The sequence below is a fragment of the Monodon monoceros genome, unplaced genomic scaffold, assembly GCF_005190385.1.
Source record: "Monodon monoceros isolate NGI ecotype Baffin Bay Population unplaced genomic scaffold, NGI_Narwhal_1 Super_Scaffold_2, whole genome shotgun sequence".
Taxonomy (NCBI): Eukaryota; Metazoa; Chordata; class Mammalia; order Artiodactyla; family Monodontidae; genus Monodon; species Monodon monoceros.
The window spans coordinates 99,495,815-99,521,671 of record NW_021703776.1 but is presented as its reverse complement, the minus strand read 5'-3'; the positions used below and the strand labels follow the sequence as shown (position 1 = coordinate 99,521,671).

The 25,857-nt window shown below is 48.4% G+C and overlaps 1 protein-coding gene across 6 annotated transcripts in view; it reads left to right on the top strand.

The window, feature by feature from the left end:
* Nucleotides 1–25,857, top strand: part of PRKAG2 (protein kinase AMP-activated non-catalytic subunit gamma 2) — a 282,508-nt gene that overhangs the window by 214,681 nt on the left and 41,970 nt on the right. Inside the window, exons 1-3 of one of the 6 annotated variants that reach the window (XM_029233296.1) lie at nucleotides 2,195–3,019; nucleotides 4,113–4,182; nucleotides 24,135–24,241. In XM_029233296.1, the coding sequence (XP_029089129.1) occupies nucleotides 4,152–4,182; nucleotides 24,135–24,241 (138 nt within the window). In that variant the 5' untranslated portion in view covers nucleotides 2,195–3,019; nucleotides 4,113–4,151. Of the gene's footprint in view, nucleotides 1–2,194; nucleotides 3,020–3,302; nucleotides 3,322–4,112; nucleotides 4,183–24,134; nucleotides 24,242–25,857 lie in introns of those variants that run through there. The other 5 variants (XM_029233299.1, XM_029233295.1, XM_029233294.1 and 2 more) reach the window with 5 other exon arrangements.

Genomic DNA, 25,857 nt, shown 5'->3' with positions numbered 1-25,857 from the left:
TGTTGGTGCGTTTAATCTTGTCCCAGAGGTCTCTGAGACTGTCCTCAATTCTTTTCATTCTTTTTTCTTTATTCTGCTCTGCAGTAGTTATTTCCACTATTTTATCTTCCAGGTCACTTATCCGTTCTTCTGCCTCAGTTATTCTGCTATTGATTCCTTGTAGAGAATTTTTAATTTCATTTATTGTGTTGTTCATCATTGTTAGTTTGCTCTTTAGTTCTTCTAGGTCCTTGTTAAATGTTTCTTGTATTTTCATCATTCTGTTTCCAAGATTTTGGATCATCTTTACTATCATTACTCTGAATTCCATTTCAGGTAGACTGACTATTTCCTCTTCATTTGTTTGGTCTGGTGGGTTTTTACCTTGCTCCTTCATCTGCTGTGTGTTTCTCTGTCTTCTCATTTTGCTTAACTTACTGTGTTTGGGGTCTCCTTTTCGCAGGCTGCAGGTTTGTAGTTCCCATTGTTTTTGGTGTCTTCCCCCAGTGGGTAGGGTTGGTTCAGAGGGCTGTGTAGGCTTCCTGGTGGAGGGGTCTGGTGGATGAGGCTGGATCTTGTCTTTCTGATGGGCAGGACTGCGTCTGGTGGTGTGTTTTGGGGTGTCTGTGAACTTACTATGATTTTAGGCAGCCTCTCTCTGCTAATGGGTGGGGTTGTGTTCCTGTCTTGCTATTTGCTTGGCATGGGGTGTCCAGCACTGGAGCTTGCTGGTCGTTGAGTGGACCTGGGTCTTAGCGTTGAGACAGAGATCTCTGGGAGAACTCTCACCGATTGATATTACATTGGGCCGGGAGTTCTCTGGTGGACCAGCGTCCTAAACTCGGCTCTCCCACGTCAGAGGCTCAGGCCTGACACCCAGCTGGAGCACCAAGACCATGTCAGCCACATGGCCAGGTATGTGGGGGAGTTTCTTGCCTTTTGAGAAGTCTGAGGTCTTCTGCCAGCGTTCAGTAGGTGTTCTTTAGGAGTTGTTCCACATGTAGATGTATTTTTGATGTATTTGTGGTGAGGAAGGTGATCTCCATGTCTTATTCCTCCACCATGTTGAATATCTTCCCCCCCCAACCCCATACATAGGTTTTTGTGTGAACATGTTTCGTTTTCCCTGGGATAAATGCCCAAGAGTGCCACTGATGTGTCATATGGCAGTTGGGAGCTTAGATTCATAAGAAACTGCAAAATCGTTTCCCAGAGTGGTGGTATGATTTTGCATCCCCACAGCAATGCACAAGTGATTCTGTTTCTCTGTATCCTCACTGGCATTTGGTGTGGTCACTGTTTTTATTTTGGCCATTCTAATAGGGGTGTAGTGATAGCTTATTGTGGTTTTGATTTGCGTTTCCCTAATGGCTAATGATGTTGGACATGTTTTCATGCGCTTATTTTGCCATCTTTCTATATTTTTCAGTGAAATGCCTCCATATCTTTTGCCCATGTTCTGATTGGATTGTTTTCTTTTTCTCCTGTTGAGTTTTTATTTTATTTATTTATTCTTGGCTGCATTGGGTCTTTGTTGCTGCACGCAGGCTTTCTCTAGTTGCGGCGAGCAGGGGCTACTCTTCGCTGCGGTGCCTGGGCTTCTCATTGCGGTGGCTTCCCCTGTTGCGGAGCACAGGCTCCAGGCCCACGGGCCTCAGCAGTTGAGGTACGTGGGCTCAGTAGTTGTGGCTCGTGGGCTCTAGAGCACAGGCTCAGTAGTTGTGGCACACGGGCTTAGTTGCTCCGCAGCATGTGGGATCTTCCCGGACCAGGGCTCGAACCCGTGTCCCCTGCATTGGCAGGTGGATTCTTAACCACTGTGCCACCAGGGAAGCCCTGTACGTGTTCTCTTAAGTGAATACCTAAGTATTTAATTTTCTTTGTGGTCATCATAAATAATATTGTTTTTAATATCAGTTTCCACATGTTCATTGTTAGCATGAACATTGTTAGCACAAATGTGATTGATTTTTGTGTGTTGAATGTGATTGATATTTGTGTGTTGATCTTGTATCCTGTAACCTTGGCTGCACTAATTAGTCCTAGTTTTGGTGTTTTGGGATTTGTTTGTTTGTTTATCTAGTAGATTCCTTGGGACTTTCTATGAAGACAACCATGTCATCTGCAAATAGGGATGGTTTTATTTCTTCCTTTGCAATTTGTATGCCTTTAATTTTTTTTTCTTCCCTTGTTGCAGTGGCTAGAACTTCTAGTACTGTGTTGATTAAGAACAGTGTGAAAGCCCACATCCTTGCCTTGTTCCTGAACTTAAGAGAGAAAGCATTCAGTCTTTTGCTGTTAAGCATGACACAGCTGAGCATTTTTACCACCATGTCTTACAAAATTAGTTCTGTCTTCTTTTCCTCCCCCCACATTTTTTAAGGCAAAGATTAAGACTTAGGGATTGGCAGGACTTCCCTGGTGACCCATTGGTTAAGACTCCATGCTCCCAATGTAGGGGGCATGGGTTTGACCCCTGGTTGGGGAACTAAGATCCCTCATGCCACATGGCGTGACTAAAAAAAAAAAGACTTGGGTATTGGCCCAACTGAGATGACAGAGCAGAAAGAAAGCATAAAGGAAATTTAAGTACTTCCTCCTCCAGGCTAGGCTTGCAAGAGTGACAGAACCAAGTTCCTTTGGTGGGGGCGGGACTTCACAGCCTTAATCAGCGCTGGGGAGCTAATCTCTTTATCAGGGCCCTTGCACTCTGCAGTGAGCTAAGGGCCCCCTGCACCTGGGGCAGTCATTGCCTGTAACACAGGAGAGCCTCACGGAATGGGGTGCCTGTCCCCTCTCTGGTTACCCTGCTCTTCCAGGAAGCTCTCGGCTGCCAGCCTCGCTGCCTGCCAACCTGAGTTGGCGATTGGAGAGTCTCAGATACCCAGATCCAGGGTGACAGGAGTGGCCAGGGCCAGATTTAGATTTGCATGTGCTTTTGGCAGTGGCTCCCCAAAGAAGAGAATGGGCTATGAAGAGAGGAAGCACGTTAAAGAGTTCCATGGCTGGGTAAAACTGATAGCGACACAGTGCATCTACAGTACGTATATTCCACAGAACAAAATTTTTATTAGGGGAAAGGGATGGGCAATTTAGTCTAAACTTTATAAAGAAAAGCAAGCAATCACTCCCTCACCCACTCCCCCCCACCCCGACCCCCGCCTTTGGGGTCATCTCCCCCTGGGGTCCTGCAGCCTCCATTCCCCTCTCCCTGGCACGTCGCTCCGCCCACCCCACCCCCACCTGGCAGCGCTCCCCTCGTGCCCCACCCCCGGGCTGGCCGAGACCACACCTGCGCAGGTTAAACCTGCAGGGACGCGCTGCCGTGGGTGGCGGGGGAAGGTGAGTGGATGTGAGCGGTGGGATGGGAGGACGAGGCAAGGATGAGAAAACGGGCCTCTGCTAATGGCCGGTCGGCGGCCCTGGCGGGAAGGAGGGATGCGGCCAGAGGGGCGCCCCGGCCGCCCTCGAGCGAGCCAGCCCCTGGCTCCTCGGGGTCCTAGTCCCACGGTTCCATCGCGCCGGTCCATACCAACGCGCGAGGCGCCAGGGGGAGGCCGGGAGCGGGCCGTTCCACTCGGGGAGGGGCGGCAGGTTAGGCCGCGGCCCGCGCCACCTGCGGCCTGGGGCGGGGGTAGGCCGGAGGCTGGGCCACGCCGCCCGTTCTGTGCAGCGCGGGCGGGGCGGGCCGGGCCGCGCCGCGCCGCCCCCCGCCCCGCCAGCCGCCCGGGAGGCCCCTCCTCCCAGCGACCCGGCGCGGAGCTAGGCCGGAGCGCTCCGCGGAGCCGCAGAGACCGCCTCCGTGCCCCCGCCCCCCCCACCCCCCCCACACGCTCCCCGCCCGCCTCCCTGCGCCTCCCCCCAGTCCCCCTCGTCCCGCCCCCGCGCCCCCAACCGCTCGCCGGCCTGCACCCGCCCCCTGGCCGCTCGCCCCTCGGCCCCGCCCCCCGCGTTCGCACCACCGCTGCTCCCCTGCCCTCCGGCCCCCCGCGGCCTCCGCCGCGCCCCTGTATCCCCGGCACCCCCGCCCTCCGCCCCCGCGCGCCACCCCCCCGCGTCCCCGCGCCCCCGCCCGCGCGGCCGGGGACGAGCGCGGCCGAGCGCATGCTGATCCCTGTCCTGCTCCTCCTCAGGCGGCGCTGGCGGCGGCCCCGGGACCCGCGGAAGCCGGCATGCTGGAGAAATTCGAGTTGGAAGAAGAAGGTGAGTGCCCCCCGCTGGAACGCGCTTCCGTGTCTACGCCGGGGGCCCGGAGGGGCCGGGGCGCGGGGACAGACGGGGGTTCACGCCCCGGAGGCCGCGGGACCCAGTCGCCCACCGCCCGTCCGGCTTCGGGCGGCGCGCCCTGCGGGGGCTGGCGGTGGAGACGCGGAGCCAGCAGAGCGTGTCTGCAGTGGCCGCGGGTGCCTTTCGGTGGCGAAATCTCGCTGGGTTCTAAGGGGAGCCCGCAGCCCGGCCATCCACACGGATGGTCGGTCCTTTTGTCCTTACAAGCCGAACTGGAATGAGAGCAAGGTGACGTGCCGTAGTAATTGTTTGTAATGCCACCATATATGTAGGGGTAACCCCCAGATTAAGCCTATGGTCCGTACCTTTAAATAACACACAGTGGTTCCCTTATCTGTACTTGTGAAAATACCACCAGCAGGGTGTGTCTTCTTGTCTTGATAGGGAAAGTTCAATAGGAAAAGCGGTGGCGGCTTAGCGAATTGGTTTTGAGTTCAGGTGATCCTGTCATTCCATCGTTCCTGTCTTCTCTTCGCTCACTCGGTATTTTTCCTTTTCCTGCCCCGTTTTCTTCTTCTTACCTGGGTCTTATTTTGAAGCTGTTGAAATGTGGGGGGATGAGTTTGTTCTTTGGCAAAATGAATATTTAACGTGGACTGTGATGAGCTTTTATCTGGATCTTATTTGGAAACTTAAAATTTGAAGGGGATGAGCTTGTTCTTTGGCAGAATTAGTATTTAAAATGAGATACGATGAGTTCAAAGTCTAAAGAGAACTTTGTATAAGATGCTTGACAATTTGAGGAATTTAAAAGACCTCCACACTATCTTGTGTTTTTCCGTTATTCGTTTAGTGAGTTCTCTTTTTTCCAAGAGTATTGATGGAATAAAGCTCCTGGAACAAAGCATGTGCCATGTGGATGCTGTGCCCTCTGCCAACTTTACTTTAATACTTCTGTTTATTTACAGTCAGGCAGTTACTTAAATAAGCATGCACAACCACTATGAGAACTTTAAGCCGACAGTATCAGGCCAGTGCCTACGTTTATTTTATGTTTTAAGAGTTCCCGCATTTCACAGACATGTTAGCCAGAAGATAACGTGTTCATAGTAATTATCATTAAAAGTCTGCCGCCATATTTATTATTAACAAGCAGTTACATGATACATTTCAGAATTTTACTAGGGCTTAATTTGCACTCTGTCCTACTGAAAAATAATCCAGTGTGTTCAATCGAATCCACCTCATTATTCCGTGATTTTATTATATTGCAGGTCAAACTTGGGGCACTGTCCACAGGGCAGTATGGTGTGCCCCCCTTCGTTAAGACTCTGAATATCTAAATCATAGAGTTTTCTTTGTCCCTGATTTCAGTAACAATGAGACTCAACAATTAATTGCATTTAATCATTTTGCAGATTCACATGGGGGCAAAGGAAAGTAGAGAGCAGATGCTATTGGAGAGGTGCCATAGTTATGGTTTAGAGCATAGGCCCAGCTTCAGACCGTATCTTAACTTCTTATTAAGCTGTGTGACCTTGGACAAGTTACTTAACCTCCCTGTGCCTTAGTTTTCCCATTCATAAGGTGGAGCTAATATCGGGGGTTTTTGAGGATTAAATGAGATAATCCATGTAATGGTATTTAGTACAATGTAAATCCACAGTAAGCACTTAGTACATGTTAGTTACTGTTACTGTTTAAGTGACATCTACCATTGTACTGAACTCATGGACTTTTTAAGCTTTTTATTAATGAATCATCCATAGAGAATTTTTCTCAGTACAGGTTTGATGGAGTTTTTTTCCTTCCTTGAGATTTATGAATTCAATTATGTTGCATTTCTCAAAGAAGATATTTGAGAAATATCTCTATGCCTTATTTCTTTTGCATTGTTTCTGCCAAGGGAATGAATATAAAATACTAAACCTAAGCATCTAAGACAAGGAATTTCCCATTTTCACCCATCTGTTTTTATCGATATTGCTGACATTACTCTAAAGCATACTGAATCACACAAATAACCCTGTCAAATTTTTCTAGATTCTTAAGGAGGCACAATGTTAAAAAGCAGTTGCTTGGAAGCTGTTAGCCAAGCCTGAAGGGGTAGTGTTGGCGTGGTTGTCTAAAGTGCTGCTTTGTTCCTTTTGAACTTTAGATTGCTTATTCATCCAAAATACGGAAAAACTGAATATCAAGCAGAATCTTACATTTATTCGGGGGAACAATAAGTCCTAACAGTAGGACATTACACCTTTAAATAGTACCCTGTGAGCTGATGTGTTAGCAGCCTACATAATATTGCTACCTAGCTGTTGAATAGGTCCTCATTTAATCTTCCAGCTTCCTTCTTATTCACTTGGTGTCATCATTTGTGCATTGCGATCTGGATGCTTTCCTTAGATGGGGATGTATTTGGTATACATGGAAACACCTGATTGCTAATATTTTTGTTACCAAGCCTTTTCCTATTTCCTAATAAATTCTAACAGATACTCTGTTCGTTAGAAAGGCATTAGTGAAGTTGGCGTAATCTGTTAAAACGTTAATTTGCTTCTGGGAAGAAAGAAGAAATTGTGCCTCTGTCTCCCATGTGTTGTCCAGGTCCTCTTTTGCCTGGGTTCTGACACCAAGTGCCCACCCACTTCTTCCTACCATCGCACCCTGACAGAGGGACCTTTCCAGAGCGTGAATTGACAGCACCACTCCTTTATGGGAAAATCTTTACCACTTTCCTGGGTCTGTGTATAGAATACATGCAGACTTCTCTTCATCTGCAGCCTCACCGCCTCATCCCGGCCGTACACACCAATGATCAGAGAGCTTTCTGTGCATAAGCCCTGCCAGAGAGCTTTTTAAAAGGCAGAGTCTAGTTCTGTGGGTCTGGGGTGGAACCTGGGAGTCTGCATTTCTGCTCAGCTCCCAAGTGCTGCTGCTGCTGCTGCTTCACTGACCCTGCGCTGAACAATGAGGCTCTAGAACAGGCACGGGCAAACTTTTTCTGTAAAGGGCCAGATGGTCTCGGTCTCCGTCCCTGTCAAGACTGCTCAGCCTGCCCGTGCAGCAGCAAAGCAGCAACGCGGTCCAAGTGGCAGGGCTGCGGTCCAGTCAAACTGTATTTACGGAAAGAGGCCAGGTTTGGCGCACAAGCAGAGTTAGCCAGACCCCTGTTCTGTGACCCTTCATGGTCTCGGTGCCTGAGGGTTTACATCCTTTGGAGGGTGGAGGGTAAGACCTTCCCTTGCTCCCTTTTTCCACCTGCCAACCTTCCTACATCACGGCTCAGCCCAAGTCTCACCCTCTCCGAGGCCGCTCCCTAAAGCCCTTCTGTACTTCTCCATAATCCATCTTTCTCTTCCCAGCAGGTGATACGGTGGCATGTCATCGGTGCTCAGCGGTGTTTTGGTATCTCAGTGACTACATTCAGTGTTTATGTTTCCTTTATGGGAACGATGGGAGGATGAAATGATTCGGTATCTGCAAAGTGATGCGAGCAGTGCCAGCCCATAGCAGTCACTTTATGTGTTTGCGTTTCAAGTGTTTAATTATATCAGCCACACCTGTTTGTTTTTATCAAGATTAACCGTCTTGAACTTATTTAACCACAGGGCCCAGCACCTTCGTAAGCACCTAAACGCAGCCAGTGAGCGCCTTCTCAAGTCGATGAGTATTCAGAAACTTATTCATGATTAACAGCTCTGTAATTCTGGCACTACCTCAAGAACTTTACGGCCCCTGGGAACCACCTGTGTTATCGCCACCTTCTTGTCATTCCAGCTGTCGCAGACTCTCCGGTTTCTTCGGGCTTTCAGCAAGTCACTTCTTCCCAGTCACCTGTCCCCTCTCCCCTCACCACCTGCCTGCTTCCTTCAGTCCAGGCGGTCCTTTCTGTCCAAGCTGTTCCTTCCTCACCTGCAAGGCATTTCCCAAAGGATAAGCCTTTCAGAACTTGCCTCCAAACTTATTTTCCTAGCAAGATTGGTCAAGCTAGTCTGCACGATCAAAAATAGGGAAGAAGTGGGGGTAGAAGTACAAGCGAGGGGAAAGCATTATTTTTCAGTCAAGGATCTTGGAATCGTAGGCCCAGTTCTGTAATGAAGTAGCTGTATTCTTGAATAATCCTTGTCTCTTGGGGCGTTGCTTGCTTGTTTTGTTGTCGTTGTGGGTTTTCTCGGTAGACCAAAGCCCAGCATTGGTGAACTTGTACTTTTCCTTCCAGCTTGAAAATATGACCTAAAGCGACCAGCAACCACTCTACAATAAACCAAAAACGTGCATTCACTGTAACTTGTTCCTTCTCAACTGAAGGATATTGCCCTGAAGTGAGCAAAGATTGGTTCTTGTTGGGGGACAAAAAATCTTAGCTATTACAGTGGTTTCTGGCTCTCCAAAGGGCCCCTGAATGGATATACAATGTATCTGTGGTATTAAAGTTTCATGGGGGTAGGACAGTTGAGGGGGGAATGTATAGAAAGGCTGGGGGGGGGGTGGATAATGAAAACAAGTTTGAGAAACACTGCCCTAACTTACTTAAGGGAGAATGTCTTCCTGTGAATTTGTGGAACCTTTTAAAGTGTCCCCTTATCACTTAGCTTTGATAAGTGAGGCTCAGCTGGGTCCACTTGGCTTATTGACTGTACTGTGAGGGGTACTGACCTCTGGTGGTGACAAGGTTTGTGATCGCAGCTTGGTTGCTGGCCGATCATCTCGTAGTATTAGAAGGCTCTGATAATCTATCTTCCAGACTCTTTCCTTCCCTGCTGAGCTTGCATACTTACCTTAGAGAAGAGGTTTATTGTTTCTTGTTTATAAACATAGTTACAGCTTTATGAAATGTTTACAATTAAACGTTTTCTGCTCCGGCTGACCCCGTGTTTGAAAGCTTGCCATTTTCAACAGACATTTTAAAGTCAGGCTTCACATTTGATGGTATCTTAGATTTGATAAGATAAGACTAGTTGTTTTATAGGCTGCGGAGGTTTTGTTATCTGAAACGTTAAGACCCCTGACTATTTTAACCAAGAGGGGAGTGCGCGGCAGGGTTTGAGGATCCGTAAGTGGGACCTGCCACCGGGCTTCTCAGGTCATCCGGAGGCAGGGCCGCGCTGAGTCATGTCCACGATGATGAAGGGACCTCCACGACCTTCCCGCTCAGGACTGGTTCTGCCTGCTCATTGGTGAGCCCTCAGCAGCCCCAGCAGGCGGCTGGCAGGAGTCCAGGCCAGCGGGTCAGACTGTCTGCTTCATGGCTGGGGTGTTTCCACCCTACAGCTCTGCGTGGGGTGGGCAGAGCCCTTGCAAAGTTGTTATGCCAGGACCCCTGTGACTTTACATTTTACCTGTGAATTTTAAAGTGGGGAAATTTTGCCATCACAAAGCATTTGGAATTTAAGAAACTGGAAGAATTTTTGTCCTTTTTCTATGATTATAGTAACCGGTGTATGTTATGTATATTGAGGCACTGTTATAAATCCCTTACATTTATCTCATCTAATCCTCAAAACAACTCTTAAGGGGTAAATATTTTTATCTTCTCTGTTTATAGAGGAGGAGATTAAGAGGGGTTAAATAAGTGACCACGGGGAGGGGGTGGGGCGGGGGAGGACATATCTGGGAAGGTGGGGTCGCCAGGTTTCAAACACAGGCTTTAGACTTGCAGCCCAGGCTCTGAGCCGGTCTTCGTAACATGAAATAATCCCTTATCTGGAAACCCTCTTTGCATTTCCTCGCTTCCCATTCCTTCTTCAGCGCATATCCACCACTCCACCCAAATTCCCTGAGTTGGTCACTCGCGGCTCCATTTTGCAAACTCCAGTGGACACTTAATCGTCTTCCCATTTTGCACTCTTCGTAGGCGTCACCAGGGATGACCTCTGCTCCCTTCTCCCATGGAGCACTCCTGGCGCACTCCTCAAACCTGCCTGCTCGTTGTTTCCTTGATGGCTCTTACCCTTTTTCCTTTCTGTTTTGTTTTGTTTTGTTTTGCAGTAGCAGGTGGAGTGAGGGCTAATTCACAAGCCATGTGTTTGAACATTAGCTATGGGGCTTGCTCCTGGCTCTTCGCCAAGCCACTTGTCTTCTCCTCCTGGGCCCTCCCCCAGGCAATCTCCCTCACTTCCATGGCTTCAGTTACCACCTGCCTGTTGCCCAGTGTTTAATTACCACGATGCTTTAAAAACTGATGATGCCCAAAGAGGTATCTGCAGCCAGATCTCCCTTCTGAGTATTTGGTTGCCTATTGGATGTCTCTGCCTGAGTCATCGCACCGTCTCTCTGGTCTGTCCCCCTGCTTCTCCCTCACGCCTCTTTTTTTCCCCCCAACCTAATTCAGTAAGTGCTACCACGTTCACCTGTTTTTTGGTTTTGTTTTTTAACAAGAATGACGTTGAGCTATGGCTCTCTCACTCTCCCACACCCAAGCGGTCGGTCCTCTCGCTTTCACCTCCTGAATACCTACCTGTCTCCGCCAGCGTCACCTTTCTATTGACTACTAAACAGCCTAGTCTCTCCAGCATCTGCTCTCGCCCCGTCCAATCAACTTTACATGCTGCAATTAGAGATATTTTTAAAAACATGTATCTGATCGTGTCACTTCCGGGCTTAAAAGCCTCTGACTTTCCTTCGCCTTTAGGCTGGAGCCCAGACCTACCTCCCTCTTCCATCTGCCCACCTCACCGCGCACCTCCCTCCTCCTGGCCTTGTTCCTCCGTGCCTGCTGGACTTTGCACAGGCTGTTCCCTCTCCCTGGATTGTTCTTCCCTGTCCTCTTGGCCACCTGCTAGTTTTCTTCAGGTCTCAGCCTACATGTCACTTCCTTGGGAAAATTGACTTTCTGGAAGCCCCAGACAGGCCTTCACATATTATCTCATGATCCCTCATGGTTGATGGGGCTGTTAAGGTGAAAGGCATTTATTCATGTTTCTCTGCCATTGTGGAAGCTCTGTGAGCATGGGGACTGAAAACTTAACTGTTTGCCAGGTCTCAAAGATATGATGATGACCGAGACCTCGTTTCAGTAAATGTTTGTCGCATACGTGAACACATGTAGTTTTTGGAGCTTTCCCTTTTACTCTGGCACGTGGGCTCAGTGTACTTCAGTGGTTAATGTTGTTTCTTATAAAGAAATAAGGCATTTCTACTTAAGTCAATGAGAGGAAACCCACTTGCCAAGTTTACGCGTGCTAATCAAAGAGCAGTGACAAGGTAGCTGTAAGATGACCCGCATATACCTCCCAGATGCACCGAGGCTTCTCCTCCTAAGCATGAGGTCAAAATAGACTGTGTCCCGCGGCTGAACAACTCAGAGGCAGTAACGGCGGATAGAAACGTGACGACTTGCTTGCGTAACCTGGTGCCTGAGGAGAAAGTCTTTTAGATCTTTCTTTTGCGGCTGTGATCGCACTTGCACTGATATTAGGGGGAATGAAGTCCGGCTTAACTCGGATACTAAAAGGAGAGTCATTTGGGGGAGGAAACTAATTTGGGAACCTTTCGGTCAAATTTTAGTCACTTTTAAATCTTTTAATTTGTCGCTTCTTTCCCACTTTGAGCTATTTCCTATGTATCTGAGTTTATGTCACATCATTGAGGTTTCTGAACTTTGTTAATAACCTGATTTATTTTATCTTAGGTCGTACTTTGATCATTTGCTTCTAACAGTAAGTTGCTACCAGTAAGTTGTTATTTTATAGACCACATACTATGAGACGCGTAGTTGTTTCATTAAGACCTCCTCAAGAATACCCGCGTCCACGTTCTCACATGTGTATTTTTACCTTTGTTGGGCTCTTTTCACAGTGACTCCTGTAGCTTTGATGCTTACACGTGTGGCATGTCCCCCCCTTAAGCTGCATATATAATTAGTGTCGTGTAATTAAGAGCATGAGTCAGACCCAGATTGGAGTCCCATTTCTTCTACTTAATAGCTGTGAGACCTTAGGCAAGTTATTTCAAGCTTCAGTTTCTTCAAGTGTGAGTAGGAAACAATAATAGCTCCTAGCTAATAGGATTATACGTGCATTAAGTAACCTGAATGTAACAGTCACTTGAGTACCTGCTGTGTAGCGCAGTCTCTACAAGTGTAACTATGATGATGACCCTAGAAAGGACCAAAAAGGCAACTGCGCATAAATTTCAAAATCAAGCCACCATTAGTGCATCATCCGGCGACAGCCATCTGGCTGGCGATGGCTTCAGTGTCTGCACCGTCGGACTTTTCCCCGTGTGAATGTCGTCCCTACCACCCAGTGGACAGCATTTGTGATTGAATGTTTGAGTTTATTTATCCCCATTCCTCAGAATCACTCTGCAAGGAAGATGGTGTTATCCCCATTTTACGAACGAAGAGATTCAGGCCAAGGGGATGCAGGAATTTGCTCAGCGTCACACAGAAGGTGATGACAGTTCTCATACAGGTTTGGTCTAGATCTGCCCTGTTCTGTCTCCTGTACTCGCTCCCCCTGGAGCCTCAAAGTCCTAGAGTCCCCGTTGGAGAAGACTGGCCTGCTCCCTGATGTACCTGAGGAAAGGACCCAGGCCTGTGAGCTTCTCAGGGAATTGTATATTGTTAGTGCCTTACTCTGCAGGTCATTTTTCGTATTTTGATTTGAACAGCACTTACCCATGTTGTAAGAACAGCCAGGGCCCCACAGCAGAAAGACCCGTTGTATTGCTGAACCCCAAAGATGTGCGTGCATTTACCGACATCTGTTTAAGCGCTGGTAACTGCAATGAGTCAGGATGCGTCCGAACTGCATGGTGTCCAAATGTCAAAACTGCAGCACGCTGGTGGGGACATGGTGACAAGCCAGTCTTCAGTGCACCTGCCTGATGCACCGAGCTGGGCTGCCACATTGTGAGTCAACATGGTTTGCTGAATGCGTTCATTTCTCTCTCATCCCCCGAAAATGCTACTGAAATGACAGCAAATCAGAAAGCAGCCTTGCTCAACAAGAGCACAAGCTTAATTCTTGGAAAAGACCAGTTAAGTGGATAAACCTGTGTCAAGTCCGTTCAAGGAAAAAAATGAGTGAAAACGCCAAGTATTAGAAATAAGAGGGGCTTCTTAATTATAAATGCAGAGATTTAGAAAATAACTTGAAAAGAAATCTGAATATGTCAAACTATATCAATATATTTAAAAATCTTTTCAATCACTTTTGAGTAAATTTTACAAGTTCGTATTTTCTTGGTTAACTATCCCTTTCATCAATCACCACAGAAGAAATTAAAAAGTAATTAATTGAATTGTACACTTTAAATGGGTGAACTGTATGGATGTGAATTATCTCAATAAAGGTTTTGGGGTTTTTTTAAGTAATGAAAGGTCCTCGCCCTTCCTCTGCCCCTGCATTAGAGGCCTGGTATTCAGCCTGTTGATGGGTAAATTCTGTAAAACCTTCAAGAAGCAGTTAAGGCCTAGGTCATCTGAATTACTTTAGGGCTTAGGGAAAGATGGCGGCTTCCCAGCTCCTTCTGTGAAGCTCGCTCGATCCTGACATCAGAACCAGAGGATAGCGCACAAAGAAGAAAACAAATGATTAGCCTGGCATTTAACATACGGGCAGGACTCCTACAAAAACGTCAGCAGGATGAGCCACGCAGTCTCGTGTGACCAAACAAGGTTTTGTCCTAGAAATGCAGGGCTGCAGTTTGTTCAGAAGTCCACCGAGGAGTTAATGTCAGCAGATTAAAGGAGAGAAACCTCTGGTCATCTAAGTAGATACTGAACTAGCAACTGATAAAATTCAACATATGTTCCTTTTACAAAATCCTTATTAAGCTAGAGGGAGAAGGAAACTCCTTTAAATTGCTGAAAGCGTGTTTGACAGAAGTGGGGACTGACATCTGTACACTGCTGTGTATGAGGTAGATGGCTGGTGAGGGCCTGCTGTACAGCACGGGGGGAGAAAAGAAGGTACAGCCTCTTCACAGGGCATGTATTAAGTTAACCTTGGAAATGCCTTCCAATAAGCATTAGGTGCAGACACGTACTGTTTGATTCCACTCATACGAGGTACCTAGAATAGTCAAATCATAGAGTCAGAAAGTACACTGGTCTATGTCAGGGGCCGGGGAGGTGGGCGGGTGGGGAGGGGGAGTGGGGAGTTAGTGTTTCACGGGGACAGAGTTTCAGTTTAGGAAGGTGAGAAATTCGGGAGGTGGATGATGGTGCGAGTCACACAACCACCTGACTGTACCTAGTGCCGCTGAACGGTGCTGTTACACAGGGTTACAGTAGTGTGTTTTACATGATGTGACTTTTACCACAGGAGAAAAAAGAAAACATTTTAAAAAAAGAAGTGGGCTGGGGGGGCCGCGTGTCGTTCCTGGCATCACCGTCATCCAGGTGTTCCTTACCCCGCTGGCCTGCTGGCGCTGGGGGCTGGATCCCTGTGAGTTAACCTTGGTCCTCTCTGTTGCTTTGGCCTAGTACAGTAATTGGGTTCTGTTTCCTGAAAAAGAGGCAACACTGGCTGTGGTTCACAGAAGTAAACCCAACGCCATTTTAAACTGGATGGGGCTCACTGTCATTTCAAGGTCACGGCCTTGTCGGGTCTGTGACACTCCTTAGGCGTTTATTGCAGCTAACTTTGAGCTATTATCTCATCGGGGAAGCTTTGTGCCTTTACTTACCTACGCTTTTCCTTCTTTCTTAGTAACTCTTTGCCCCCTTATCTAGCAGAGCATATGCATCTCCCTCTTCAGTGGACACTTTTGCCCCCAGCACACACAGAACCAAATGCAAAAAGCATGGAAAGGAAAAAAAATCTAATGCACTTCATTTATTCTGCTACCTTGTAAGTCCTGTACAACTATATTTAAGCTTTGACTTTGTTAATATTCATGTTTGTAAGCACTTTAAGAAAACGGATGTATATGAGAGTTTAATCTTTTCCATATGCTTTTAACTTCCATATTCCCCTTTTCGCTTATTTCTTGCTTAACTATTTTAAATGGTTTTCTAAAAAGAAAAGATACTATATGAATATAGAAAACTTATGTTTCTAAGCATAGAATAAAGCATAAAAGACAAATTTTAAAATAACTAACCTATTGATAATCTTTTTCTTTGTGGAATTACAATGAAGTGTCTTACGTTAAGTTAAAATTACAGGATTGGAAGTAAGGAGTTAGTTTTTTTTGGTTGGGGTGTTTTTAGTGACATTTGGGCAATGTGTAAATTTTGTTTTAGAGCGCCTCTCGTCCTCACACTCTCAGCTCTCTAAGATGGGGATCGAATCATTACCATGGCCCCTGCCTTTCATGGATGTGTCTTTCAGTGACATACAATATAGCAGGCATGAGCTTGTCCTGACACCCGTGAGGAAGTTGCTGGGGACCCGTCTGCTGCCTCAGAAGCCGCCGTCTAAAGCAGATCTATAGCTTTGGCACAAGGCACATCAGGGCTTCGAAAGGGCGTCGCTCACAAAGCGCTAGCGGGGGTGTTCGCAGTGGAGGGGTGCTGGTGCCTTGAGGGCCTTTAGGGAAGGTGCAGGGGGCCTGTGAACTGAACTTGGAAGGCGGAGGAGGCTCCTGAGGCCGCCATGACAAAGTGCCACAAACCCCGTGGCTTGGAACAACGGAACTTTATTCTCCCACACTCGGGAGGCCAGACATCCGAGCTCAGGGGGTCCGCAGGGCTGGTCCCGTCCGGAGGCTCCAGGGAGAATCTGTCCTAGGCCTCTGTCCTGGCTTCTGGTGGTTGCTCGTGCTCCCAGGCGTCCCGTGGCTCGTGGCAGCACCACTCTGATCTCTGCCTCCATCGACCTTCTCCTGTGTCTGTGTCCGCTCTCATCTGTAAGGACATTGGTAATCGGATTTAGGGCCCAACCTGATAATCCAGGGTGACCTCGTCTCCAAAGACCCTTGTTCCAAATAAGGCCGCGTTCTGACGTCCCAGGTGGACGTATCTTGTGGGGGCCACCATTCAGCCCATACAGAAAGGCAGGTAGGAGTCCAGTGGCCACCTGGGCCGTGTGCCCAGTAGAGGCAGGCATGAGGACACGGGCCCAGGGTTCAGAAGCTGCCTTTGAAAAGGAAGTGTCCACGGGATCCCAGGGTGTGAAACTCCTCAGGGCCGCGGCGTGTGAGGTGCTGTGCTGCGGTGAGGGCTTGTCAAGGGTGGTGTGTGAGCAGATCTGCTTGCAGGGAGAGAAACACTCGGCCATGCCTTCCTGGTTAGAGCGCACAGCTGTTTGCACGTAAACTGAGATGTTGCGTTTCCCAAGTTGTTCTGTTGACCTTCACAGCGTAAACACTTCAACGTATACGTTCTCCTTCCCAGTAGCACTCTTCAGTAGCTCCCTGGGCTGATGCTGGGTTAGCGTGTGACTGGACAGCGTAACGTCATTCCACGGCGGGTGGCTTTCGTAGACCAGTGGCTCAGGTGCCAGCGTGACACTCTGCAGTTACACTTCTCCCCGGGGACGGATAAAATAACCCAGCAGTGGGACACGGCGATACTTTCTGAGCCCCAGTTACCTTTTGAACAAGAGCTTGAACTTGCCTTCTCAGGAATTTTAATAACTTATTCCAAACAACCTGTTATTGTTGAATGGTTTTGGTTTTTTGGGGGTGTTTTTCCTTTTTGGTTTAACTCCAGATACTCTTATTTTCTGTTTCAATGCGCTTCTTCCTTCAGGTACAGTTTGGACTTCATCATAATTAAATAGTACAAATGGTGCTCTCATCAACAAGTTTTACCAAAGGTAGAGAAGCAATGACTTTTTTTTTTTTTTTTTTTTTTTTGCGGTACGCGGGCCCCTCACTGCTGTGGCCTCTCCCGTTGCGGAGCACAGGCTCCGGACGTGCAGGCCCAGCGGCCATGGCTCACGGGCCCAGCCGCTCCGCGGCACGTGGGATCTTCCCGGACCGGGGCACGAACCCGCGTCCCCTGCATCGGCAGGCGGACTCTCAACCACTGAGCCACCAGGGAAGCCCAGCAATGACATTTTTATGGTATTTTACTTTATTCTCCTGACTTTAAATGCTGACACTTCTGTTATTGATGTTACTGCATCAGTAATAATCTAGGCTTATCATGAACCAAAATACATTTTAGTGTCATTTTGCTTTGCCTGGTCAAGCTTTTTTTTACATTAAAAAAAAGATAGTGTTACAGATCCACCTCAAAACTGAGAACCCCAGGCTAATCATGAGAAAAAACATCAAATTCCAGTCGAAGGGCATCCTCCAAAGTATCTGCCCGGTACTCCTCAAAACTACCGAGACCGGGCTTCCCTGGTGGCGCAGTGGTTGGGAGTCCGCCTGCCGATGCAGGGGACGCGGGTTCGTGCCCCGGTCCGGGAGGATCCCACATGCTGCGGAGCGGCTGGGCCCGTGAGCCATGGCCGCTGAGCCTGCGCGTCCGGAGCCTGTGCCCCGCAACGGGAGAGGCCACAGCAGTGAGAGACCCGCGTACCGCAAAAAAATAAAAATAAAAAACTACCGAGACCATCAAATCAAGGTTTGAAGAGCTGTCACTGCCAAGAGGAGCCCAAGGAGACAGGGCTGCATGTGAGGTGCTGTCCTGGAGGGAGAGAAACTAAGGCAATTGAATAATTCTAACAGACGTACCACACTGGGGTAAGCCGCTAGTGGTTGAGGGCACACCTTTCACCACCTGGAGGCTGGTGATGCTCCAGAGGGGACAGAGGGCCCAGCGCTCCACGCCCTGCTGGCTTGGGGGCTGCAGGTGTGAGCAGGGAAGTCCTGGGGGGCCTGGCGGGGAGTCACAGCCCCAGCGGACTCAGGAGAACGTGGGCCGTGCCCCACACAGCCCCGTCATCGGGGTGGACCCTGCCGGCTGGAGCACTGATCCTGACATGGTTGTTGGATTGTGACTCAGAGTATGGGATAGATACCGTGAGTCCATACTGAGACAGACAGACCGACAGACAACTCTCCTCTACAGAAATGTTCCAAGTACAGTAAGTTCCCTACATACAAACGAGTTCCGTTCCAAGAGTGCATTCGTAAGTCTAAATTTGTTGTAAGTCCAACAAAGTTAGCCTAGGTGCCCAACTAACACAATCGGCTGTATAGCACTGCACTGTAATAGGCTTAGAATACTTTTCACACTATTAGTACATTAAAAACAAACACAAAAAATAAAGAACACTTTTAATCTCACAGGACAGTACCGTGGAAAGTACAGCAGTACGGTACAACAGCTGGCATCCAGGGGCTGGCATCGAGTGACAGGCAAGAAGAGTTACTGACTGGAGGAGGGGGAGGAGGCGGGAGACGGAAGAGCTGAAGGGTCGTCAGCAACAGGAGACGGAGGGCAAGCTGCCATTTCACTCACGCCTGACGCTGATGGCACAGGTTCCGGTTCCTTGCTGGATTCAGTTCTATCTACCCAGTTGAAAAAACGATCCAGCCGTGTCTGGGTAGCAGCTCTCTTTTTCTTATCATAGATGACACGGTGGCACTGGATTGCTGAACGGCTGCTGCAGCCTTCATGTACCGTTCGTTGTACGTTAAGGTCCTGTGCCTCCAACACTAGCAGCACCTCCTCAAATGCAGAGAACCCCCTTGCCATTGCCTGCGTCGTGAATCTCTTTGGTTCTTCAGTTACTGCTTCCTCTTGTCTCTCTTCGTCCTTTCTCTGGGCCTCCAGTTCCATCAGGTCTTCATTCGTAGACTCCTCGTGTTGCACAGCAAGGAGTTCAGTGATGTCGTCCTCTTGCAGATCTAGCTCCAGCTTCTCACTGAGGGTCTCTAAGTTGCTGAAGACCTCTTTGGACTCTTCATCCACCTTCTCAGATCCACGAAAATCATGAACAAACTGTGGGGAAAGGTTCTTCCAAACCCCATTCACGGTGACGGCCGTAACCTCATGCCAAGCAAAGTCAATTTTTTTTTATGGCCTGTAGATGTTATAGTCCTTCAGAGATTGTCGCAGGGCTGTTCCTGATTCGTCAGTCGCCTTTACTGCCTGAAGAAAAGTGTGACATAAATAATATTTCTTGAAAGTCGCTATAACTCCCTGGTCCATAGGTTGGATGAGTGATGTAGTATTCGGTGGCAGGTGCACTACTTTGACGTTGGGATGCAAGTCATCCATGAATGGGCGGTCGCCCGGAGCATTGTAGAGCGACAAAAGAATGTGGAATGGGACGTTCTTCTCCAAGCGATATTTCTCTACCTCCGGGATAAAGTGGTGGAAAAACCAGTCCTGGAAAATGGCCTGTGTAACCCAGGCCTTGGGGTTATTCTTCCACACAATAGGAAGAGAGCCCTTGGCTATGTTTCTAAGGGCCCTTGGGTTCTCTGAATGATAAACTAAGAGAGGCTTCAGCTTCATATCACCGGAAACATTGCCACCAAACAACAGAGTTAGCCTGTCCTTTGCTGCTCTGTAGCCTGGCATCAACTTTCCCTCCTTGCTGATGTAACTTTGGTCTGGCATCCTCTTCCAGTACAGTCCTGTCTCGTCCACATTAAACACCTGCTCAGGTAAATACGCGCCTTCATCAATAATTTCTTGAAGCGTTTCAGGAAATTCCTGGGCAGATACCCTATCTGCACTCGCTGCCTCGCCGCTTACTTCTACGTTGTGAAGTTGGCTCCAGCCTTGAACCGATGAAGCCAGCCGTGGCTGGCATTAAAAGATGCGCCCTCTGATTCTTCGCCGTGTTTCTTCTTCAAGCCTTCGTAAAGCCTTTTAGCTTTCTCTTGAATCAGCATTAAGCTGAGCGGGACTCAACACTAATGCCGGTCCTGCCTCCGCACACTGAGAAGTTTCTCCATCTCCTCCACCAGTTTTCCACGCCTCTTCGATATTATTGTCTGCACAGCAGACTTTACATGTTCCATGATCTTGTCCTTGTTCTTTAGAATCGTGTACAGTAAAGTGCGCAAGAGCACAACCACTTGTCGAAGACACGCGCTCATGCCGGCGTACGCCAGACACGTGAACTGACTTATGTGATCGGACACGCGAAGGCACATTCGCCTCTTTGAAAGTTCGCAACTTGAAGGTTCACGCGTGGGGGATTTACTGTAATTTATGCAGATGCTTCGCCCTCAGGGAGGTGGACCGTGACTTCCCTGCCAAGACTGCAGTGTGGGAAGAGGGGGGAAGAGTCCCTGTAGGGGAAAGACCCGACAGATCCTACCTGGGCCAGGTGACCCAGGTGATGAGGTGTGTTGACAGCAGGTGCCCTAGATACAGTGGGATGCGAAGGCACTTCGCCTTCTGGTCTTCCTGCTAAAACACACAAACCCCAAAACTGAGATCATGAGGAAAAGATCGTACAAATCCAGAATGAGGGCCGTTCTACAGAATGCCTGACCAGTACTCCTGGTCAAGGTCTCAAGGTCAAGTACTCAAGGTCATCAAACACAAGGAATGTCTGAGAAGCCATCACTGCCTAGGGCAGGCCACGGAGCATGATGACTAAATGTGCTGTCCTGGATGGGGTCCTGGGACAGAAAAAGGATGTTAGGGGAAAACTAAGGCAACCCTGTTAAAGTGTGAACTTTTTAGTAATGTGTCAGTGATGGTTCGTTGGTTGTGACAGATGTGCCGGAGGAACGTCAGATGTTATCTTTAGGGGAAATCCGGTATGGGGTGTATAAGGAACTGCTGTGTCTTCACAGCTTCTCTATATAAATCTAAAGCTATTCAAAATAAAATGTTTATTTAAATATTTTTAAAAATTAACAGACGAATTAAGATGTTTACCACAAAGCTTACAGTGTCTTAAAAATTCTAAAAGTTGGAATATTTCTTTCCATAGTATTTTAAGATTTTATTTCAGATACTCGTATTGTGATGTTAACATCTATAAAATGTGCACTCCTTTTATGAAAACTCTTGATTTAATTAACAGACAAACTGTCTTGTAAGGGTTCCGTTCTGGGAGATGGAGCGTTACATTTTATTATAGTTTCCCCCTTGATGTCCTTCATTTGCATTTCAGGAGAATGGATTTGACCAGCACTTCGTAAACTTTGTAAGTTAAATGTTAGTTATGCGTGGGCTTGCCTGCACTGGTCCTTTGAGCCTTGTGTCTGCACAGATCCCCTCTGAATAGGCTTCGAGGAAACGACTCATTTAGCAGCCTGGTAGTCGTCATCCTTGGCAGTGCGGGAGCAGTGGTGGCAGAGAAGGACCGGGACTTTGCGTGTGGCTGTTGTGTGAACGTCCTGCATTCCAGTTCTTTCCTGTGCAAGACTCCTATTTTCCGGGAGATAAACGTTTTGAGAAAAACGGAAGCATGCTGACTCAAATTCCATCCATCCACTCACCGACTGCCACTTACCTTGTTCATAAGCCCGGACTTGTCCTGTGGTAGCACTCATGACGGTGTAGTGACGGTTAATGTCTCTCCCGCACTGGTTTGTAGTACCTGCAAGGCAGCGGCATGTGTGTTGGGTCCCCAGGGACCCCCAGCCTCCAGCACCGTGGAAGCTGTTGGGAGGGAGCAGATGGCTGTGGGCGCCTCGCCTGCATCCAAGTTCTCCTATTTGAACAGCTCCGACCGAGGGTGTTCTCTGGCAGCTGGGCTTGTGGGCGCAGGGCAGGAATGTCAGAGGTCATGCCCCAGGGTAACCCCTCACCAAAGAGGGCGGGGTGCTCCTGACCAGGAGGCAGTTCTGAGGTCCGTGCGCGGCCTCTCCAGGGTCCCCAGCAGCTGCCACTCTGCACAGAGCTGTGACCTGCTTCCTGGAGCTCCCTTTTTGACTCTTTCCTTCCGTCTCACTTCCCCTGGTCTCAGGGTCAGCTTTGGGAGAACCCACACTGAGACCGTATGCAGTAAGTCGGTATCTATCGACGAAATTAATAAGCATAGTAAATGAGTAAGATCCTGACCATTCAAAGAAATTATCATCCAGGAAGAAAAAGGTTATCAGAGCTGTGCAGATCACATGAATGAGACATAAAGTGACGATTGATGAGAAGTACAGACAGAACATGCGTATTCAGGGGAAGACGTCGCTGCAGACTTCCCTCCTTACCCTCCTGACTCAGGGTCGGCTCCTGCCTGGTGACCTTGAGCCATCCAGCACCTCACCTGTCGCGTGGCTCACATCCCGGTGCCCTCGTTCTGCCAGCCGGTGAGCTGGGAGGACAGAGGTGTGTCTGCTGTGTCCCCCCGTGTCTCGACACTGGGACAGTGCCCCGCAGACAGTAGCTTCACAGGTGTCTGTTGGGCCCGTGCGTTCATGGGGAGACTAAGTGGCAGAGTTTCCATGAGGAGAGGGTTGGAGTCGTGGGCACGGATTCAAATCCCACTCCAGTCACCGCCTAACTTGCTGATTTCAGGCCCGTTGCTCAGTCAGCTCATACGTAAAGTGAAGAAATCGAGGCACACCCTTCAAGGTCGTGACATCAATTAAATGAGGCCATTTCCTGTAGTACCTGGAGTTACAGCACAGAAATGAGCGCTCAGATGTTCACTGCTTTTGTGGAGAAGATGGCATTTGAGGTTGGGTTGAAATTGGACGAGGAAAAAGTGGAGAAGGGAGTTTAAATTACAGCAGAAGGAACAAATGCCAGAACGTGAGATTAAGGACGGTAGGGAGCTTATTAGCAGGGAGCTGTGTGCCTGGACCCGAGAACAGGAAGTAGGGAAATGAGGCCACGGAGAAGCCAGACCACGGAGGTTCGTGAACGCCAGCCTGAGTTGTCTGACTTTATTCCACCAGCAGAAGGGGAGATATCTGAGAAGGGAACTGCCCATGAAGTGACGGGATTATGAACTATGAGTTACAGTACCCTGAAGAGAGGTCAGAAATGAAAATAGAGGTTTGGGAGTGGTTCACGTAGTTGATCGTGAAATTGGCAAAGCAGTCAGCATACACTGCCTGTCTACCACAGTAGGAAGTAGAATAACAGGGTCCTTTCCACAGTCAGGGAACTTGGCTAGCGTCACGCTGTCTAACACTTACCTTGCTAATTAGTATGTACAATATAGTAATATTTTTCTTCTGGGATATTTCCCAGCTAATCTAAATCTTCCCCAAATGAACAGATTGGTGTGGGCTCAGCGGCATTGTCAAAGAGGTCTCTTGGAGATGTATTCCTTGAGTGAACCAGGAGATAGGAGTGAGGTCCTCCCGGGCAGTGGGCAGTGGGCCATTGTCCGGCTACAGGCACAGCTTTGGAGTCACAGTACCTTGTCATTCGTTTTGCCAACTGTCAGTTAACTTCTACAGAAATTTAAATAATAAAGACTCCTTTATGTGCATTTGTTCACATCGTTGCTGTTTTCAGGGCTCCTTGTCTCCTTGTGTAGATCCTTATTTCCATTTCATGTTTACATAAATGATGCCTTCAGATTTTTTAAATTTCCAGTTATTCCTTGCTAGTATATAGAAATACAGTGGCATGTTTCTTTGTTGTTGTTTTTTACTAACTGCATTCTCTGACCTCGCTAAACTCTTTTTTTAGATCTGGGAACTTTTTTATAGATTCTTTGGTGTTTTCTATGTAGAAAATCATAGAGTCTGCCAATAAAGACAGTTTTGCTTTTCCCTTTTATATCCGTAGGCTTCATTTTTTTTCCTTGCCTTCTTGTACTAGTGAGGGCAGCAGTGTTGAGCACCATGAGCTTCTCGCTCTTACAGGGAAAACACTTCTTATTTTCCATTAAGTCTGTTAGCAGTAGATTTTTCATGCATACTCTTTTTTTTTTTTTAATTTTTTTATGCGGTACGCGGGCCTCTCACTGTTGTGGCCTCTCCCGTCGCGGAGCACAGGCTCCGGACGCGCAGGCTCAGCGGCCATGGCTCACGGGCCCCGCCGCTCCGCGGCACGTGGGATCCTCCCAGACCGGGGCACGAACCCGCGTCCCCTGCATCGGCAGGCGGACTCTCAACCACTGCGCCACCAGGGAAGCCCTGCATGCTCTTAATCTGATAGAGGAAGTTCTTTATTGTTACTGATGTTTGCCTTTTTTTTCTTTCCTTTTTAGCAGAAGACTCAGAAAGTGGTGTTTACATGCGATTCATGAGGTCACACAAGTGTTACGACATCGTTCCAACCAGCTCCAAGCTTGTGGTCTTTGATACCACGTTACAAGTGAGTGTGCCCAGTTTCCCTGAATCTGGGGTATATTATTTGGTGCCTGCTTTGTCGGGTAAGTTAAATCCAGCAGTACCCGCAGACAGTATCCAGTCCTTTCTGCACGTCAGGTCCCGTGCTGAGGTTTTGTCTGAGTTGTCAGTCGTCATGGCAGCCTTCTGAGGAATGTGCTGTTTTACGGATAAGGAAGCTCATTATCTAGAGTTTGCTCACATTCTAGCATTTAAGAACTCAGCCCACAGAGCTGGTGAGTGACGGGGCCTGGAATTGGCGCTCGGGTCTGTGTGATGCGCGCCGGCCCCAAGCCCTTAACCGCTAGCTGCACCTCCTCCCTCGGCTCGTCCTGAAGCCCTTAGCTGTTCAGTAGAACGGTGAGGTTGAAATAATACTGGTTCAAAAGAGAGCATCACTCAGGTGGGTAATCTCTTAAGAGAAAACTCTGCTGATCTCTTTCAGCAGAAAATTTGAACCTGATTATTTTGGTATTAAAATTATGCTTATTGTAACTCGTTTTATACCAATATGACTTACAGTCAGACGTGAAAAGTCCCAAATAATACATTCAATGCGAAGACCGGATTACATCCGGTGTAATAAAATATGTGTGCATACACGGGTATACGTGTGTGCATTTGGTGTATAGATTTATACATAAATCTTTACCAAGCAGGATTGTTTTCACCTGGGTTCCCCCAAAGTAGATGCTGAGCCAGGAATTCATGGGCAGTGGGCGCTTTATTAGGGCGTCCTGCCAGGGGAGCCCCTGGGGGACTGGGGGAGAAGGGGAAGGGGCAAAGGCCAGGGAGGGCAGCCTCCGCTGATCCCTCAGGGGGACCCCAGCGGGTAAGGTGCCTGTGCGAGTTCACCCCGGCCTCTTTCAGCCTCGTCCAGGGCTGCCCCGGGAGATGTGTGCCCTGGCCCTGCCAGCTCGTCCCAGCGCTCGGGGCCCTCTCCCCAGGCCTCCCCAGCCTGCTCTGCTGGCGGCCCCAGCGGCCCGCCCTGTGGCTCTTCCTTGAGGCCGCCTGGGCTCTAGGAGCTGCTTTGCCCGCATCAGGCTCAGCCGTACAGGATTCTCAGGGATGTAGACGTGGCTCAGTTCTTAATTTTATTTTCCAATTTTTTTTTTTTTATAAACTGGCCTAAAATCCTATGACTTTGCTAATAAATTCACTTCGGACCAGGTAACCTTCAAGGTCCCTTCTACAACTCTGATTTCTTTGACACAAAGAGGACAGAGAGGCATCCAGGTGCAGTGTTACAGGAAATATTCTCTACCACGGTAACTACAGACTTCAATAGTAAAGTAACGAGAAATTCTGAATTCCCCAAATAAAGAAGTAGACCAGCCCGTCTCACCCTCGCTCCACCCTCCAAAGTCCTGACTGTCGCTTTCCACCAACAGAAAAGCACATGACAGCACGTACGCCCTGCACCTGCTTTCACTCCTGTTCAGCTTTTCCAGTGTTGTAAAATTAACTCTTTTCTGAATTTAGAATTTAGCCAGAGTAAGACATGAAAAATGTGATGCTTTATGGATCATCGGAGGTCACTAATCCAGTGACTCTCACTTCCCTAATTAATAGAAGCTGCATGTGCCTGTCTCCTGGAAGTCA